This window comes from Seriola aureovittata, chromosome 2 (assembly GCF_021018895.1).
Source record: "Seriola aureovittata isolate HTS-2021-v1 ecotype China chromosome 2, ASM2101889v1, whole genome shotgun sequence".
NCBI classification, from domain to species: Eukaryota; Metazoa; Chordata; class Actinopteri; order Carangiformes; family Carangidae; genus Seriola; species Seriola aureovittata.
Genome location: NC_079365.1, coordinates 21,397,124 through 21,415,798, shown reverse-complemented (window position 1 = coordinate 21,415,798; position 18,675 = coordinate 21,397,124). Strand labels below are relative to the sequence as shown.

General features: G+C 38.3%; 1 protein-coding gene across 3 annotated transcripts in view; it reads right to left on the bottom strand.

Moving 5' to 3' along the window:
* The window catches only part of tox2 (TOX high mobility group box family member 2), a 112,167-nt gene extending 93,902 nt beyond the window's left edge, over positions 1-18,265 (bottom strand). The window contains exon 1 of one of the 3 annotated variants that reach the window (XM_056387157.1): positions 18,006-18,265. Coding sequence is in view for 2 of the 3 variants with exons in the window: in XM_056387149.1 (XP_056243124.1) it covers positions 102-194 (93 nt within the window). In the remaining variant the exon portion in view is untranslated. Of the gene's footprint in view, positions 1-101; positions 721-18,005 lie in introns of those variants that run through there. The other 2 variants (XM_056387149.1, XM_056387164.1) reach the window with 2 other exon arrangements.
* Between the last annotated feature and the right edge of the window lie 410 nt (positions 18,266-18,675).

Here is an 18,675-nt window from a genome sequence, read left to right as displayed (position 1 = left end):
ATCATCATCATCATCATCATCATCATCACCATCATCATCATCACACTGAGGGCTGCACATCTGACCGACCGTAAGCTCGTGAAGTAGAGATAATTGTTTACCTTGTTGGAGTGGTAATAGTCCAAACCGGAGTCAGTCGGTAACGTACATGAACCCACGCTTGAAGGGGGAGCTGGATAAAATCTGACGTCCATCTCAGAGTCCGCAAGACTGACGGCATGAAAGCGTAGCTCCAAAAAACCTGTGCGACTTTCTCTCTCTCTCTCTCTCTCTCTCTCTCTCTCTCTTTCTCTCTCTCTCGCTCGCTCGCTCGCTCCTGCACACACACTCTGTCTATCCGTATCTTTTTTTCTTGTGTATCAACCCGAACAAAAAAAAGTAGAAGTAGAAGAGGAGCAAGTCTCTCCAGTCGTTCACTCTTCACGTCCGTTTACTTTAACAGTGTCTGGACGTTCAGCACGGGGATGCTCTGATATAACATCCCTATAAAGTTCACTTGGAGAAAGAGAGGAAGGGAAAGGGGGGGAGCTGGCCGCCTCAGACAATAAAAGGCAAACAAAAAAAATGGTTGCTGAAGTTCTTTGTCAGTCAGTGGTGCGGGTAAAAGACGCACAGTTGATCTTGTCGACGGTTTCTCCACCAAAACGCCCCGTGCTCCGTTCCTGGTTTCCAGACGCGCTGTAGCTTTGTCAAGTGGGAGCGCTCAGATCCATCCATGTGTTCCCGTCCACACGGTGACTGTTGGGCTGCGACCTCTACTGGCCAGAGGAGGAACAGGCGGAGAGGGTCAGTGGGGTTGGGGGTGGATTGACAGGGAGTGTGTAGTGGAGAATGAATCCTCGCAAACCGAGTTCAAGTTACCTCTTCACTGGCGGGAATAGGGGCAGTCTCTGCGTGGACGTGACAACATTACACACCTAATTCTACCTCGAGTTAATTTAGCTCCGGATCTAATCAGTCTGAGTTAAACTCCTGTAAACAAATAGTTTGTGTCAAACAACTCTTAACTTACTATTGGCTCTAGTCCTCCATTGACACTAAACTAGTATAAAAACAAAGGGGATGAATAAAATTACCTAGTCCCTGTAGAAGAGTGCATCTACCACAGCCATGGAGGAAGTATTCAGCTTCTTTACTTCCCTGTAAAAACACTTCATTACAAATAAAATGCCTGAATTTATTTGTTACGCAAGTAACAATTTTCCTTAATTGTCACTTCAGTAAAAGTTTATAAGTATTCACAAAATGCATGAAAGTGAAACATGGCCGCTGTGTGTGTCTGGATATAATATGATGATCCAGTTTACAGTTGTAATTGGTTCAGGCGGAGCTAAATTTGACTATTTAATATGTTGAGTAGTGTAATCTATAACATTGCATTACAGTTTATGAGCTGATATGTTTTGTATGTCAAATCTTCATTTGCAAAAACACTACAAAATAAAGCTGTCAGATTTCCTTTAGAAATAGCAGAGTAAAGTGGCCTAAAATGAAAATACTCCAGACTGTACTACAGTATTCGAGTAAAAGTACTCAATTACATACCACCACATGGTGTTTTATGTCAAATAGCCTGAAATAAATCTTGCTAGTCGAGATTTGAATGTTTCCAAATATAACCACTGCTGTGTGTCAGGATGAGTCTCATGGAAATGTGAATAAATGCAAAAAACATTTCCATTTGATGCAATGCAGGGTTTGAATATTCGGTTTGAATGTTCAACTCAATGTAAGTATCATATATCTTCAGCTCAGGAAAAACCTGATAAATAATATATTTTGTTATGTTGTTATATAATGTGGGGAAAATATTTTTGTAACTCTACAGCTGCAAAATGAAAACATACGAGGGTGAAAATCTGATCCTGAAAACCTCCGAGCTTCATGAGGTTCTCATTGTCATATTTTTTCCTTTTGTTTCTTTATGCGGTCACTGACTGGACTGTCATGGATGTCCCTTGAAACAGTGTCTTTTTTTTCATACAGTAACAGGAAAGCCAGTAAAACATGAACCCTTGTTGGTGAGCATCATAAAGCAGCACAATTGGGTTTAATAGCAAAAGAAGAAATTTAAATTATATTTTCATGAATGCACAAATTTGTGTTTTGCTATCTCTTTTAACATCCTATATGTTATGACTTATAATACTTCATGCTAAGCTCCTGTGTTTCACCTATTCCACTACATTAGTTTCCTCAGCTATATTTCAGACATTTTCTTTATCTACTTTATTTTATTTTGATGCCTGTCTGCAAAGCCAGTACCAAACCAATATCACATTGCTACCGTGCTCCAGTTTTGACCCTTGCACACAGACATACACACACACACACACACACACACACACACACACACACACACAATCACGTCCACACATACCTGGACAAACGCAAAACATACTCACACAGCGGTGGACACAACAGGATGTAAACACAGAACAATGTCCAACCCAGAGCTTCAAATAAGTTCAGAGAGGAAAAATAACCTCGCTCCCAGCCAAACGTGTATCACACTGTTTTTAAGAATGAGGTCTAGTGGTGTTATGTTTCCACTCATAAGTGTCAGAAAGTGTCATTAATGTGATTTTGCAAGGCAGAGCAGCATGTAGCCTGAGTTATACATTCCTAATGTGTGTATTTATATTTTCTTTCTTTTGTTGTATGTGTGGGAGTTTTATTTTTTTATTTTTTCCCGTACAAGTGTAAGTGTGTGTTTGTGTTAACCAAGCTGCCATTGTCATCCCAGTGGGTGACTTGTTGGCCCCCTCAGGACTGTGCCTATGTCTGTGTAGCTATTGCGCAGCATGGTGGCTTTGGCCCTGGGGTGTGAGCCTGCTTTAATACCAGGCACAGATGGGTCGCACTGTGGGCTTGCTGTGGCGGTCTGCCATCAGCTGCCAGCTCAGGCTGTCCTGACTCCAAGCTCATAAGGTTAACTGTCACAAGGATACGGATTTCTTCTCATTCTGTACCTCTGCGTCGCTGTCTGTCTGATTCCTCTCTGCCCGTCTCTCACTGTCTCTCTCACTGTCACTTGCTCACTCAGTCTCTGTTACAGCAGAGGATACAGTGCACAGGGGTATCTGGCATGAGTCGACCCATGGCTTCATGGGAAAGGAATGTGTGTAGTTTTTGTGTTGCAGCCGTGCGTTAACACCAAGTAGCAGCCAGACAGAGAGGGAATTATGCCATGGAGAAGGAAAAATGGGTGATTTAAAAGAAAAAAAAAAAGATGAGGTGGAAGAAATTGGGTAAATGGAAAAAAAAAGAAAGAAAGAAGGGTGTTGGTAAAGACTGAGACAGAGGGTGGAATTAGTTGTGGGGTGGAGGGGTGAACAAAGCAGGGACACAGACTAGGTGTAACATGTAAATAAAGGGGGAGATGACACACAGGACAGAAGTTGAGGTAAAGTCATACAAACTTTAACGCTCAAGAACAACTTCTTTCCGCCGTAGGATGCAAATCACATCGAGCATCTTGAAAAACATTCATCCACTCAGAGCAATTAGCGGAACAAACAGGTTTTATTGCCTTGGTAAGAGCTCCGGCTCAAACCAGGAAATGAAAGGAAAATATAAAACAATATTTTCCATTAAGGGTTACAACCCAGCCAGTACTTAGAAGATGTCAGCAGTGCTGGTCTCATAACTATGGCTGATCTTAAGTGATCTCACTGTTTCGAAAACCCATAGCTAGTTTATCATGTGTAGGAAGATAACTTCAAGACGTAAACAACTCTCAGCCCTTAACAATGTTAGTTTTTGTTTAAATAAAGGAACTCAGTGATGTTCAGTAACGCTTTGGGTAATCAGCTTTGGAGAGAAAATGTCAGTTTTTTTTTAACTGATGCACAATTTCACTTGAAAACAAAACATTTACTGATAAATGGTACAAGACAAAGACAGAAACGTTTTCTTGCCTTTCTACTCCGCCCCTTAGATCTCGCCTCTTTCATTTAGTGATTTTTTTTTTTTTTTTTTACTTCTCTTCCACATGGAAATGTGCACTGATTTTCACCAGTGAACAATAAACAACACCAAAGAAATAATTCTTCCTTTTATCTCAAGACACAGTGTGACTGAGGTTTTTGCTCATTCTCTGCCTTTACATCACCGTATATCATTAACTTGTTCTCTTGATTTAAAAAAAAAAAAAAAAGATGGAAACATTTTTATGCTGTAATTGTCATGTTGGCTGAAAATTGGTTGTGACTGTTATAGTTATTTCCACAGAAAATATTGGATAAACCTTTTATTTACGTTTAGTAAAATTATATTTTATTATTATATTTATTATCATTTATTTATTTATTTTTTTTTTTTATATAACATTTAATGGTTAACAATTGGATTTTTAATGACACTTTACTTGGTAATGGGGTTGTTAGTCCAACTATTTTAAGCTTCCTCTCTCAACACTAGTTTTCATACTGAGGTGTTGTTTTGGGTCATTGGTCGAAATAGTCGCTCTGATGTTTTCTAGAACAGATGAATTGCAGATGAATAGTCTATTCAGAATTATGAGGTTCGATCTCCATGACAGAAAACAAAGATTTGCTTGTGGACAGTTGAGTCTTACTGACTGCATAACTTGACTTGTCCTCCTTTTTCGAACTTAAAGAACTAAGTTCGAAAATCACTTATGAGATTTTATGAGAATTATATTTAGCCACACCAGTGGCTCGGCTCTAGGGATGGCAGTGATGATCAGCCAACCACTTTGGTCCAGACTGAAATAACCACGGAACAGACTTAGATAACATTTTGTGCAAACAGTCATGGTCCCCAGAGGAAGAACTCTGGTGATGTTGATGATCCCCTGACCTTTCCCCTGACTTAAAGCGCAACAGAAATAGAGTCCATACAAAATCTTAAGAGCTTGTCAGATAGTTGCATCATATAAATAACACATTTCTAACAAAAAGAACCATTTTAATGAGACAAATTAAATGTCTCTGATGAAGTGAACGGGAGGATGGGAGCTTGATGAGTGTGTTCCTTTCATGTAAAAAATACTAAAAATTATTATTAAAAGATTAAGATGCCTTGGATGACCTTAGATGCTGTTTATCGTAGCAGCACAATACACCAATTTCTTAAGTCACTTTTTGTGTTATCACTACGCATCTTTTGATTTTCACAGGCCATGTCATTTCTCTACTGACTAACCCCTACCCCTAACCCCAACCTTAACCCTAACTAAAACAGTATTAACTCAAAAAGCTTGAAATGCATAGACATGAAATGCAAAATGTCCTTAAAAGTGACGTTACCTTCCTCCTCCTCCTCCACATGAGAGAACACACATTAGCCTATTCTCTCATCTGTGACAAATAAGCAGAGTTATGCAAGTGTTATTTAATGTCACTATAATAAGACCTTCAGTTCCCCACTAGTTATGGGAAGTGAAGCTGTCAAGGTGCAGTTTCATCAACACCACAGGACTTTCATTGTTGGTCATTTTGTGTAAAATATTAATGCTTATTCTTCTGTAAAACAGGTCAAAGCTTTCAGGTTTAGAAATTACTGCCAGAAGTTTTCTAGGTGAAGTACTTTCTTTTCTGACATCTGAGAAGCACAAGGTTATTTTTCACAGGATGTTTTTTTCCTGTTTAACCCAAATTTGAAGTCCTAAATGTTGCTACCTTTCTCTCTGATTGAATTTAACACTAATGTAAATGTTGTAAAAACATTGCCTTGGTCCACAGCTAACGATTCCATATAAGGTTGTCCTGAGAAAAGCAAACAGAAAAGCAATGGTAAACAGGAAATAGTTCAATAGGTCCATTAAGCGGAGGGATGACTCATTAATGACCACAAAGCACTCTTTTCACAGTCTTACACAGAAGCAGCAAATTTGTGGAAAAAAATCAAACCCATGGAAACTGATTACGCTGAAAAGACTCACCGCTGCTTTGATTTGGGTCATTTGTGTTCTGTGAATCATTTTTGATGGAGCACCTCATAAAAATGCTTTGTAAATACCTTTATGAATGACTTTGACTTCGGTTCTCACACAATGAACTTCACTTTATGCCAATTTGAGCTAAATCAGAGTGCTACTCAGGTGCTTAACTTTTCACTTTCACAATTATTACCTTCTACATCTCTGCCCATCTCCAGCTATTAGAATATGTGAAATAAAAAAGCATTCAGCTCAGTAAGTTTGGTTGTTTCTCCTCAACCACGCACGTCAGCTGTTTTCTATTATTCTGCTCAGAACTACTGTGATCACAAAGGGAAGACAAGAAAATGAATTTACATGGGACTCCGGGAAAGTCAAAAACAGTGTAAATGATGATATGACAGGGTTTGGTGGGACACAGTTCTGTGTTGGCAAGGCTTATAATGGGTCCAGATGCAACCTCCAGACTTTCTAGACACAGTAACTAACTTCATATCGCTTAAATCTGACACACTGACCACAGCCTTACAAGGGACACCATTGTTGTCTATGGATATTTTAGTGCAGAGTGCTTCTGACCCCTAGTAAATTTTATTCGCTCCCCTATGAGATCATGTATCTGTATGTTCTGTCAGAGAGAGGGGCTTGTCTATGTCAAGTAAAGATGTACTATATGGAAACCTGCAACTAACTTCAGAGAACTGAAGACATTTCAAAAGACAAAATTCAAGACTAAGAAACATTCCCCTGGCATAGCATCAACTAAATTAAAATCTGCAAATAAACTGAAATGTACAACAGTTCCAGAATAACAACAATTACGCGCCAAAGAGCGCTTTGCAGAATTTGCACTTCTCTTTACCAAAGCACAGTTGAGTTTTGTATCAAAGCTTATGTGAATCAATTCTGTGTGAGGCCGTGGCAGGCGGACCACAAAGGGCTGTTCAATGGTGAACCTTTGCTAACCTTTTCTAGCCACTGACCTTCAATAATGAGACTATGTTGTCTCTTGTTCCTTTGGACAATCGGCCATTGAAACAACTGCCATTCATAGAGTACGCTCCACCCTCTGTGTGACCCTTCCATACTAGTAATTAGCTGCTGTTGCATTTCCCCCCAGATGCAAACCAACGACATACAATATTTACCATTCATATACAGATGTATGATATTTTATTAGATCACATGTTATTTGTTGCACCATTCCCATGTCATGTATAATTGACAACTGTGTGTTCTGACTTGCCTGAGCATCAGAAATGAAACGAATCCAAATAAATCTAATTATCTTATATCTAATAATCTTTTTTTTTTTCAATTTTTGACCTGCACATGAAATTAGATGGGAGGTAACAATGTAAATCTACTGCTTTCCGTCTGATGCAAAACAAAGACAAAATTAGTAGTTTTAACCCCTTAGATTTGCTCTCTGAAAATATTATTTCAACTCATGTTTTCACAGCCTCATCCTCCCATTCCACTCCAGAATAAACCCTCCTCTTCACCATCCTCTCATTCCCCCCGACTTTCTACTTGTGTTGCACATGAGAAATGAGGGGGGGATGGGAGGGAAGATGAATGAAACAGGGAGTGGGGAATGAAAGGGAGGGGTGGGGGTGGGGGTGGGGGGGTAAAAAAAAAGAGAGCAAGATTGGGAAAAATGCCCTTTGACTGGATTTAAAAGTCTGTGGCATTTCATTTTCAGAGAGAGGGGAGCTTCATCTCCTTCAGATCCTTTAAGGGCCAACCTAATTGATTAATGTTTCCATCTCATTGGGAAGAGGAGGAGGGCCATTTGAAGCTTAACTGGAGCCTTTCACATTCCCAAGTCTTAAGACAGAACCACCACAGAGAGAGATGATGACAGAATGAAAGACAGAGTGATGAAACAAAAGTCTGAAATTCCAGTTGATGAGTAAAATTTGTTGAAGGTCGAAACCGTTTCAACAGTATACTGAACATAGAGGAGTGGAGGCATGTCTTACCCGCCACCATAAGAGCCCCCTGTAATGAAATAATGTGCATGGTTTTAGCAATGAGGTATTCAGTTTTCAAAGAGGCTGTTTAAGTTTCTGCACCTGTCACAGGGAGCCGGCAGCAGGCACTTTATATGATTAGGAAATCTAATGTAAGAAAATCCATTGCAATTGCATTGAAAGTAAACGTCTGAGAAAAAAAAAGACATGCCAGTGACATTAAATCTGAAAAGAGAAAAATATATATTCATATCTGGGTAATTTAGTGCTTTGAACAGGTGATGCTTTCCCTGATAACAAAGTATCTTATTTTTCAATTCATGACATATGATACATAAGGTCTTACACTGATTTCAAGCTTTTTCCTGCATAAGACTTCAGGTCTTGAGAACACAAAGCTGATCATGGCTGAAAAGAAGTAATGGAAATTAATGAGAGGAGAGACTCATAACATTATAGCTCTGCATGCTCCGGCGTAAGCTAATCAGCCTGACGTGATTAGAAATCTCAAAAATCACTACAGAAAATGTACCATGGTTACTTGCCCTTTGCATGTTTTTGACAGCAACACGGAAATATTTATATATCGGAGACTCTGTGGGCATTTCCAATCACACAACAAAACCAGTGGAGAGAAGCCAAAACAGTAGTGACCTTTAGCCAACATGGTATATTAAATATGAAAGGTCATCTTGCATGGTGGGGGAGGGTTGCCACTGAAGTCATGCACATAGCAGGCACAGACAAAATACTGTAATATCTATCAGACAGGTCCCCGTGCTGCCTTCAGAGGTCATTTGAATGTGAAGGGTGTCGAGGCAAGAGGGAAGAAAAGATACATGGTTCAATCTCTCACTGATATCCTTCTGCTGCTCTTGAATTTGAGACGCACTGCTCTGCAGCATATTGGCCATTTTTATAAACCGTATTAATCTTGCACTATTTAAAGCTGGCGTTACCATCTGTTCTCCTTCCTGACTCAAAAAATACTGTAATTTAATGTAATGTTTGGTTATTTGTTAACTAAATAAAGGGAAGTCTTGAATAGCAGCCATGCAAATGATGTCTATTCACTGTAATTAAAGCTCTGTTTTATCATTCAAATGTCTTTTGAAAGTGGAGAAAACTATTTAGCCGCCAATCACTCTGCCCATTGCTGAAAGCATTCAGCAACAAAACAAAATTATTGCCTTATATACATTTAGCTGTTTTGCAGTTTTCTTAATATTTGACATTAATGTTAATACATTCTAATGTACTATCTTCTAAGTGAAAATCATCACATATTCAGAATTTCTTTTTTTTATACCACGTACAAAGGACAGAAAACTGTGTGCATTTCTGTCAGTGGGGAAAAAAGATGACCTACCAGCTTAGATTGAGTTAAACATTGGTAGTTTTTGATTAGATTGCTTTCAAATTAGGTTTGATCTTAAAAATGGCATGGTCTTTAATTTTATTTGGGCTTGGTATTATCTGTAAAAAACATTGCTTTCAAACCCATATCCCGGAGCACGAATCTATTCCAAATCCATTAAGTTTATTAAAACATTTACATGTTTGAAAAGAGAGAAATGGTTTTGAAAAATGGCTTGTTTGTACCAATACTGACACACTGCATCACAGTCCTGCTATTTGAATTACAAAGTCATATTTTGTACACATCTGCCTGCACCACGCTCTGAAGTATAATGGCTTTCTTCAGTCATTTCATATTAGTATTCTGTTGACAAACCTATGTTCTTACCAATTAATGTCAATCGTATAACTGTAAAAATACCCAGTGGTGTTCATCATTCACATAACATTAATATCCTATTAACAATCCGTTAAATATACTAATGAAATTGGAAAGAAACATCCTCAGTGTGACTGATATCCAAGTATGTGTTTCCAATCTGTGGTGTTTTTACTTCAATTATATGTGCACAGGGAAGCCTAAACATGTGCACTGATCACAAAGTACCACCACATGGCACTAAACATCTATAGCCATTCCTGAGCTGTGTCCCATTTCAGGGTCTGGATCCACCTCAGAACACCTGAAGGTCAGGTTAAACCTGCCGCTCCTCCCCCAAATAAGATGGTTAACATCCCATTTGACCAAAAACGAATGATGTGTTTCTTGTCATATTGTAAAGTCCAATATTTCTATGTTTATGGCGGGGAAGTTACCTTCAAAAAAGTTGTAAATGTAACATGTAAGATATAATTAAATGTACTGTATGTATATAATGGCCTGCTATAATGTGGTCATGCGATGTGCAGGCTTCCTTTAAGAACAATGGTGTTTATGCTCAGTTGCCTTTACTTCCATCCTGCAGGGGTGTTTTTCCTGGTTCAGTTCATGTGATGTATGATAGCCATCTGAACCAAATACCTCGTAAATGCAACATAGTCACATGGCAAGGATCATCTGAACAAGCCATCAAATAACTAACTGGTCCACGATGGATTATATGGGATAATGCGGGCAGCAAATCTTATACCAGTTGTTGGTCCAAATTTGAGCAAAAGAAAGTTGCATATCTTTTTAGTTCATGTGTGGAGACAGACTTGGAAACAGGGCAGGCCTTATTGCCTGTTATGACATATTCAGCCTAGAAATGCTGACAGTAGAGGATCCAACTCCTGCATTGGTACTTAGATAGTACTTTGATGATTGTTTCATAGTTCCTACCACTACAGGAAGCAAAGAACTCATAACTTCCTGCCTTACGGTATCTCTTGCCCATATTTATGATGATATGCAGGACTTTGCTAAATGTGGGATTTTACAGTGATTTGGAAATGATTATTAATAGACAACTGTAGAAGGAGTTGTGCATTTGTGGCCAACTAATCTTAAATTAAACACTCTAAAACTCACTTCTCACTGCATTGTGCAACATAGATTTGATTTACCAATAATACTGAATGCCAAACAACTGAGATATCATTTGAAATTTAGCCTGCGCTGATGTTCAAAAGGGCTCGGTAACGTGCTTTCAGAAGCGGACTGGCCATCTGGAGAGCCTGGAGTTCTCCCGGTGGCTAGTCGACCTGCGGGGCAAGCAGAGAACCAAACAAGGCTGATACAAAAAGATTTTGAAAACATCCCCGACTGCAGCCTGTCTGACAGTTAGAGGGGCAGGCTGGGAGGCTGAAATATGAGGAGGAAAAACATGAGACATACAGTGTGAAGAAAGAGCTAATTAAATGCCACAAAATGATTTATTTATAGGTTACCCCAGCACAAGAACTACCATTAGTGCAACAAGTGTTGGTTGTGCTAAAATCAACTTCCTGTATATCACATTCATGTTCACAGTTACAGCTATATATTGCAGAGTTCACCACACATGACCCACCCTGCAAACCAGTAACTCTGACCAGAATACTGGAAACTATTTGAATTGTAGAAATAAATTCATGACAATACTAAATATATCCTACACTCTAAATATACAGTGTATTTATTGTAAATTTGAGTTAATAGTCTATATGGAAATTCTAAGTGGCACTATCACTGATACGGTTTCGTGTTTGAACATACTGTGAGGGTGTGGTGGAGTGTTTGTATGTATAGCTGCTTGTGGTTGTGAAAATAACAAGTATTACCAACACTGTGTGTTTTAATTTTATATTTCAAGAACTGGGTTGATTCAATGTCAGTATAAAAATATTGATTGATGGAGCTTTAAAGTTGCATGAATTGCTTTTTTGTGGCAACTTCAAGCTATGACATATTATTGCTTGATAAAGTTGTTATCGGTAATGCACTGACAAACTGTTGCTTTAACTTAGGTTCATTTTCATTCAGTTCTTCTCAAAGTGGATTTTGGCATTTTGGCTCCAAAACAAACTGACGGCAACAATTTTCCTGACACTAACTTTTTCCTATTTTACCAATGACCTGAGTGAGTTTTGGCCTTCTATGTTATTTAGGCAGAATGGGAAGAACAGGAAAACCTCCCCTTATTCTGACGACTCACAGTCATGTTTACTGCTAGCCTTGTAGTCACAGCATTTCATTAACCTAGATAAGCTACTTTTGCATTATTATGTATTTGAAAGGGCTTGTTTCATGTGAAACCACGTACAAATAAACAGTGTATAGCTCCTTTTGAATAAGCTGAATTGACTGTATTAGGGTTAATATTGAATTTTATTTAGGTGTAACTGCCTGTGATAGCTTTACAGCCACATTGACTCAGGTTGGTTGATATTTCTGTAGGTCCTTTTAACCAATTAGAAGATATCCTCACTGTAAGAATATCACAACAACTCAGCATTAGGACGTTGATGCAAGAAATTTTTCCAGTGCGGTTGCTAACTGTTGGTGGTGTGACGTCAGTGTTATGTTCTCTTTATCACACCTCGTAGTTCTTCCCCTTTCACATATGTCTCCTTTCTCTATTACCCGATGGCATTAACCTCTAAACAGAAGAATCAAACCTACCACTAATCTCAAGTACCCACATGGCATTTATTAATTACCATCTTCTTTACAAGTTCAATATTCCTGAATATCAACACCAAACTCTGTCTAGAACCAGTTTTGTTTCTGGGTCACGGGCTCATGTTCATATCCGACCACTGGACAAAACAAAAATTGAATCTTAAGTTTAAAATCTAAATTTAATAATCACTGCTTTATATCTGTAAACTTGTCCCACCCTGAGAAATGATTTTAGTCCATAAATCACAATGGAGAGGTAAACAGTCATCTGAGTGAATTCCTCTGGGTTATGTAACACCGGAGCAACATTCCAACCACTCATCCAGAAGCACTCACAACGACAGGTTTATCTTGACTGTATCATAGTTTACTCCTTGGGAACATTTTCACAAATTATTAGGCCAAATTCTACAGACACTTAATCTCTCCCTGTAGTTCTGTGAATGACAAATGAACAAGCAGCCATCAAGCTCGACTTTCATCAAAGGACTTTTCATTCCTTTTGTGGCGACTTGGAAAACATTAATTATGAATATCTGAAATATCTTCATGTCTTTTCACCATGAATCGCGCTTGTGACAGGCAACATTTACAGCTACATACTGCAGTGGATCACATTAATTGTGGTTAAAAAGAACTAGCCACTTTAGAGAAACTAATCCCAAGCATGATAATCAAGGATACTTTCTCCCGGATTCTCCGTGAGCAATTTCCATCAGCACAAAAAGATGTATCTTGGATTTTAGATAAGTGAAAAGAGGAGAGGATCTACAGATTTATACCATCTTGTAAAGTTACATAAGCCACTCTAAGCTCATGACATACTTAAATAAGCAAAGGTTATGCAACAGCTCTATAACTGCACTTTACCATTGAGTAGCAAAGCAAATTAAGTAGGTGCGCAGGAATTTACAAGTGAAGCAAAACATTGTACCAGATTCCTGCTTTTGTTCTCTGTGTGCATTAAGCCATGTTTTCACATAAAAATAAAGGTACAGCTGTAAAGTATTTCCTCCACTGCTGGTGACTCACAGGAAGTTGAAGGGAAAAGTGAAAAATAAGTCAGAGCTGCACAAACACTGAGCACGCACATGCACAGTCGCACGCACACACCGTTGTTCTGTTCAGTGTGTGTGTGTGTGTGTGTCTGTGAGAGAGAGAGAGAGATAGAGAGAGAGAGAGACATAGACGGATGCGACTGCCTGTGTTGTGCACCCATCTATTAAAAGAGAGAGGGGTGTGGCTGTGAGAGTTATTTATCAGTATTCTGTGTAACTGTGCCCCCTTATAAATTCAGAATAGCTGCTGTTATAAGTAAAGCCTTTCATGGTGTCATTAATATTTGATAGAAAACATGGCTTTTTTATCAGATGAACATTTTTACCATTTCTTTTCTCTGCTCCTGATGTGAGCCCCGTGTCACAGTGCATTACAGGGTTTTGCTTTTATCTTGCTTGGTTCTGTTACTGCATCAGCCACACACCTCCATGTATCCCATTGTCCCCCCTCTGAGATCATGAATTAAAATTTCCGCTTGTGTTAAAAGACAAAGCATTTAGTCCTCCTCTTTGATCTTATATTCCATCTGCCTCGGCCACCCTCCTCCTTCTCACTCATAAATGTTTCCTTTTCCTCTATTATCACATTTACCAGCACACCTCAGCAGTACATCTGCATCATATTATTGATCAGTCGATCGAGAAAATCCTAATGGTAAATGACAACTAATTTGATGACTGATTAATCTGTCTTCAAATTAGATTCATTGCTTGGTGTTAGCTTCTCATATGTGAGGATTTACTGCTTTTTGTCATGTATGATTATAGACATAACATCTTTTGGGTCTGGACTGATGGTCAGATAAAACAAGAAATATGAAGATGCCATCTTGGCCTCTGGAAATTACAATAGGCAATGATTGTGAAAATAATTGCAAGGTGCAGCCCTACTATATGTATGGTAAATTTCATATATAAAGGAAGTCCCCTGTCCTGCTGCTTTCCACTTAACCGGCAACAGACACAGCATGGGACATTTGCAACAGGTTCATGGTAACATTTTGGACATAGTCTGCTTAAGATTCCCTCTGAATCATATGAATATATTCTTGTTATTTTTGCTACAGTACAGCCTGTATTATGATGAATAAATAGGCCTTAACGTATGATGGATATGTCTTCATCACTACCTTAATTTCACATCTGGTGTTATGGTTTAGTCCACATTAACAGTAGTGTATATGTCTTGTCTTTTATGTTTTCAATTTTGAAATAATAATGTTTGTATGTTCATTCAAAAGTGCACAAGGCACTGGTTTGGAATGCACATTGATGTAAGATTATATCTATGTGTACAGTACATACATACATGAGTCTGTGTAAGTATTATATAAAATTCTTGAACTTGGATTGTAAGAGACCTCTGACACCAAAATCTGTGTCGGAAATGATCATAACTGCAGTGAGTAATGAATTCATAAAGCTGTGATATTTTAATCATAGTTAGGATGTTCAATTAAGCAGTCACAGATGCAAGTACAGGAACAGTAAACATGTTTTTTGACTTTACAAGAAGAAATTTCTATGTAGTACAGAAACAAGTGTTATGAGAAACCTAATTATATTAATGCCAGAGAATGTCCTCCCATAAAAAACAACCCCATAGGTTGTGTTAGTGCAAGCAGCTCATTATTTTTTATTGTTACATGACATCTAGCAGTCGTCTTTTCAGCAAATACTCCAAAACAGCAAGTTTACGTTCAAGTGAGAAAGCCCTCTAGTGGCCGTAGTAATTATGGGTCAAGTGACGGAGCGACCTATGTTGCGTCATAGGGGGTAGATGGATACGTTGACAAAACACTGGATTTAAATATTGTCTATTTCCTGTTTCAAACTGAAAGTCAACATTGATTTTTTTTTTAAAATCATTGCCACAATCATTCTATAACCTAATCACATGTTTATCATCATACCATGACAACTAAGAACTTATTTTAATCCAAACCATGATCTTTCCCTAAAATTAAGCAAGTTGTTTTTGTGCCTAACCCTAACCAAAACCTTTACCAAAGCATTGTCACATCATTAAAGGGTTAGTTAAGTGATTTTTAATAGTTTTTGTCACAGAGACACTAACTTCCATCAGCTGCTGGTTTCACTTGCTGAGCAACCACACTATTGGCACAGTAACAGTTCAACTTTGTAACATCCACCAATTTTGTCAGAACGGCGTCCTGGCAAATATTGATGAGCATCTTGTTGGAGCATAAAATTTAAACTTTCTTTTTGTAATTGAATTTGTTTTGTAATTGAATTTGTGATTTGTTCATTTAGTTTTCCTGCAATCAGTTAACTGCTAATTAAGCTAGCAACTATACCAGCTGTCAGAGGCTAATGTGTAGCTAATACAACTTTCTAACAGCTGAATTACAGTTGGGCTAACTGTTTTGCATTTTCCTATTTCGACTTTCGTGTGTTTGTGTGTGTGTGTGTGTGTGTGTGTGTGTGTTTAATAGATTATTTACTGTGTTGTACTACCTTCATGAGCTTAATGTTAATCTTTCACTGGTGCAGCTCTTTCTCCTAGAAATTCTCGGGGTGGTTCCAAACTCGTATCGGTCAGCTGAATCTCTTTCTGACTTCAAAAATCACTTCAGAACGTAACGCTTCTGAGAGTACTTACTCACCTTCTATGCCCTTTCTCTATCTCCTCATCCTACTCTTGCTCTTTTTTCATCAAGTACGTTCCTTCATGCATCTGCACATGTAGCATAGGGCCTTTGTGTTGAGGCACTTTTTCTTAATGACTTTTTTGTCATCTACTGAAGCTTGATTGTGCATCATTTGTACATCATCTGCATCTGCCAAATGATTGAATGCAAATGTAATGTTATGTTTATATAATTCAAAACTTGAATTGTTTCAATTCTTCAGCTATTACAGCAAAACTTCAGCTGCAAATAAACCTGCATTACTTCTGAAAAAAATAGAAAAATGTATTTTATAATTTTTACAATGCTGGAAAATTTTTATACTAACCTTTTAATGTTATTTCATCTTTTTCAGATTTGCAACCTGCTTCATTAAATTTGTTATCAAACAATGTTTTCGCAGTTTCACATTTGCTTCTACTTAAAATCAGAATGACTAACTCCTGTCTGTCTTTCACTTTTATTCAAGAGCAGTTGGTGGCACTCAGTCATGAACAGCAAATATCCTAACCCTAAAACACCCAGTTTTTGACTATCATGACTCACTACAGGACACTTTGATTATACCTGTGTTACAGCCCTATATGTGACACATGATACAATAAATGTTTAAATGAATGCCTAAAATTGTTAGTTGGACTTGATGCATTACTAAATGAACAAATTTAAGTTCTGTAAAAAATCAGACTGCCGATTCTCTTTTGAACTCATATTTCTATATCACCAACTTGGTGAATGAAGTAACATCAAATATTTATTACAAATAGCTGTATTAATCATAAATATTCATTGGCACAGGACTTTATATCCCTGGAGTAAATGTATTGACAGAGCTGGCATAACATTCTCCAATTATTCCACAGAGCAGCCAGTGCACCAGAAAGAAGCCTGTCCTTACCACATCTTTAGTGTTACCAGCGGTTCTGATCTAATATTCTCTGTATCCATCTCAGCTCCGGTGCCCTTTCCACAACTCCGGTGTTTAGTTTATATCCCAGTGGTAAACAAAATGGGAAAAAAGCTCACAATAGGGCTGTTTATTTGAATGTCTGCTTTTTCCATTTGCATCATATATCCAGCTGAGTTCCTGTTATTGCTGTTTCTCGTACAGGTTTAAGAGTGTCTTTTTTTATTTCTTTTTTTTTTTCATGTCCGTAATGGTGCATCAGGAAAAAAAAACAAGCTGAAGCTTTTACTGTCATCAACATGACAAATGGATTGTACAAGATAACTAATTGAAGGTCGGGGCTTTATTGTAAATGTAAAAACATGGTACTACAAGAGATGTAGCAGTTGTTATCTGGCCATCACTTCTGTTTATCAGCTAATTAATCATGCACTGATATAATGAATCACTTCAGACATCTGTGAGAAGAAATGTGCACTCGGTGCTGTGAAAACAACACAAAAATCAAACAATCTCATGCTCATATCGGGTGAGCAACAGGATCACTGTAACAGTTGCTTTCGCTCCATTATTTCCATCCATAATGTGCACAGGTGCAGCTTAATTCGATTGGAAGACGTTGCTGTGGTTATACACAAATACGTCTCCATGTTACCAGTAGAGCCGTTGTCATGGAGATGATAAGGCTTATATAAGCTCGGATGTATTTTTGTTTCTAAATGAGTGCATTGTCTTCACTGTGCTCATTTAATTATGATTTGTTTATACCCACACGTATAAACACAATTGATTAAACTGTCTTTCTCTGCCTGTCTGAAAAAGACAGGCAGAGAATAAGGACTTTTTGTTTTTTGGATGGCTAGTAAGGCATGAAGGATCTGCTCTCAAGCACAGACACTTTATGCCATCTGCAAAAGTTGATAACGGGCATTTTGCATTTCCTCAGTATCACTTTCATCAGTATGTGACTGTCACAAGCAGAGCTACAGCTTTGATATTAAAAACTCAGATGTCTGGTTTCACAAAAAAAAAGCAAAAAAAAACAATGAGATGATTACAATCCTTACCTTTCAGCCAACCATACACCGTCAGTGGAAAATGGTCTTGGTGTTGAGAGGGGGGGAGTTGTCATTCATATAACCTTTAACCTCCTGTCTGGGTGTGGATCCAGCACCTACCAGCTTTCAGCAGAGGATTAAACAGCTATTGACAGAGGAGTGACGTGATTGACAGGTTAAGATTTCCTTCCTTGTCAGAAGAGCCTCTGTGTCTGTCTAGCCCATGTCTTCCCAGAACTCACATTTCACATTCCAGCGTGACTTGTACAACTTTTGAATTTCTCTGCTGTGAAATACGAAGAAAATTTCTGCAGCCCTGCCTTTCACACCGTATGTCTAAAATGACTCCTGTGCACCAACAGGGGGATAAAGTTCTTGAATAAACTAGCGTTTGAGTGTTATGTAAAGTTCCTACTTTGCTGTTTGTGTGCCTTAAACAGGGTTCTCTCACGGTGCCTTTGTCCAGTGTTCATCATTGCAGCAACACCTACGGTCTGCAGCAGATGAGGGAATTTTCAGCCTCAGTGGAACATGTGGGAGTAGGTAGTTACTGTATATTCATTTTAAGCCTTTGACTGTATCTCAACTGAAAGAAGGGCAGTTGGCGGTGGGTACCACAGCTTGTGCTAAAAACTACTTCAAACAAAAAGTTCTGAATAACCCGTGTTTGGTTATGATT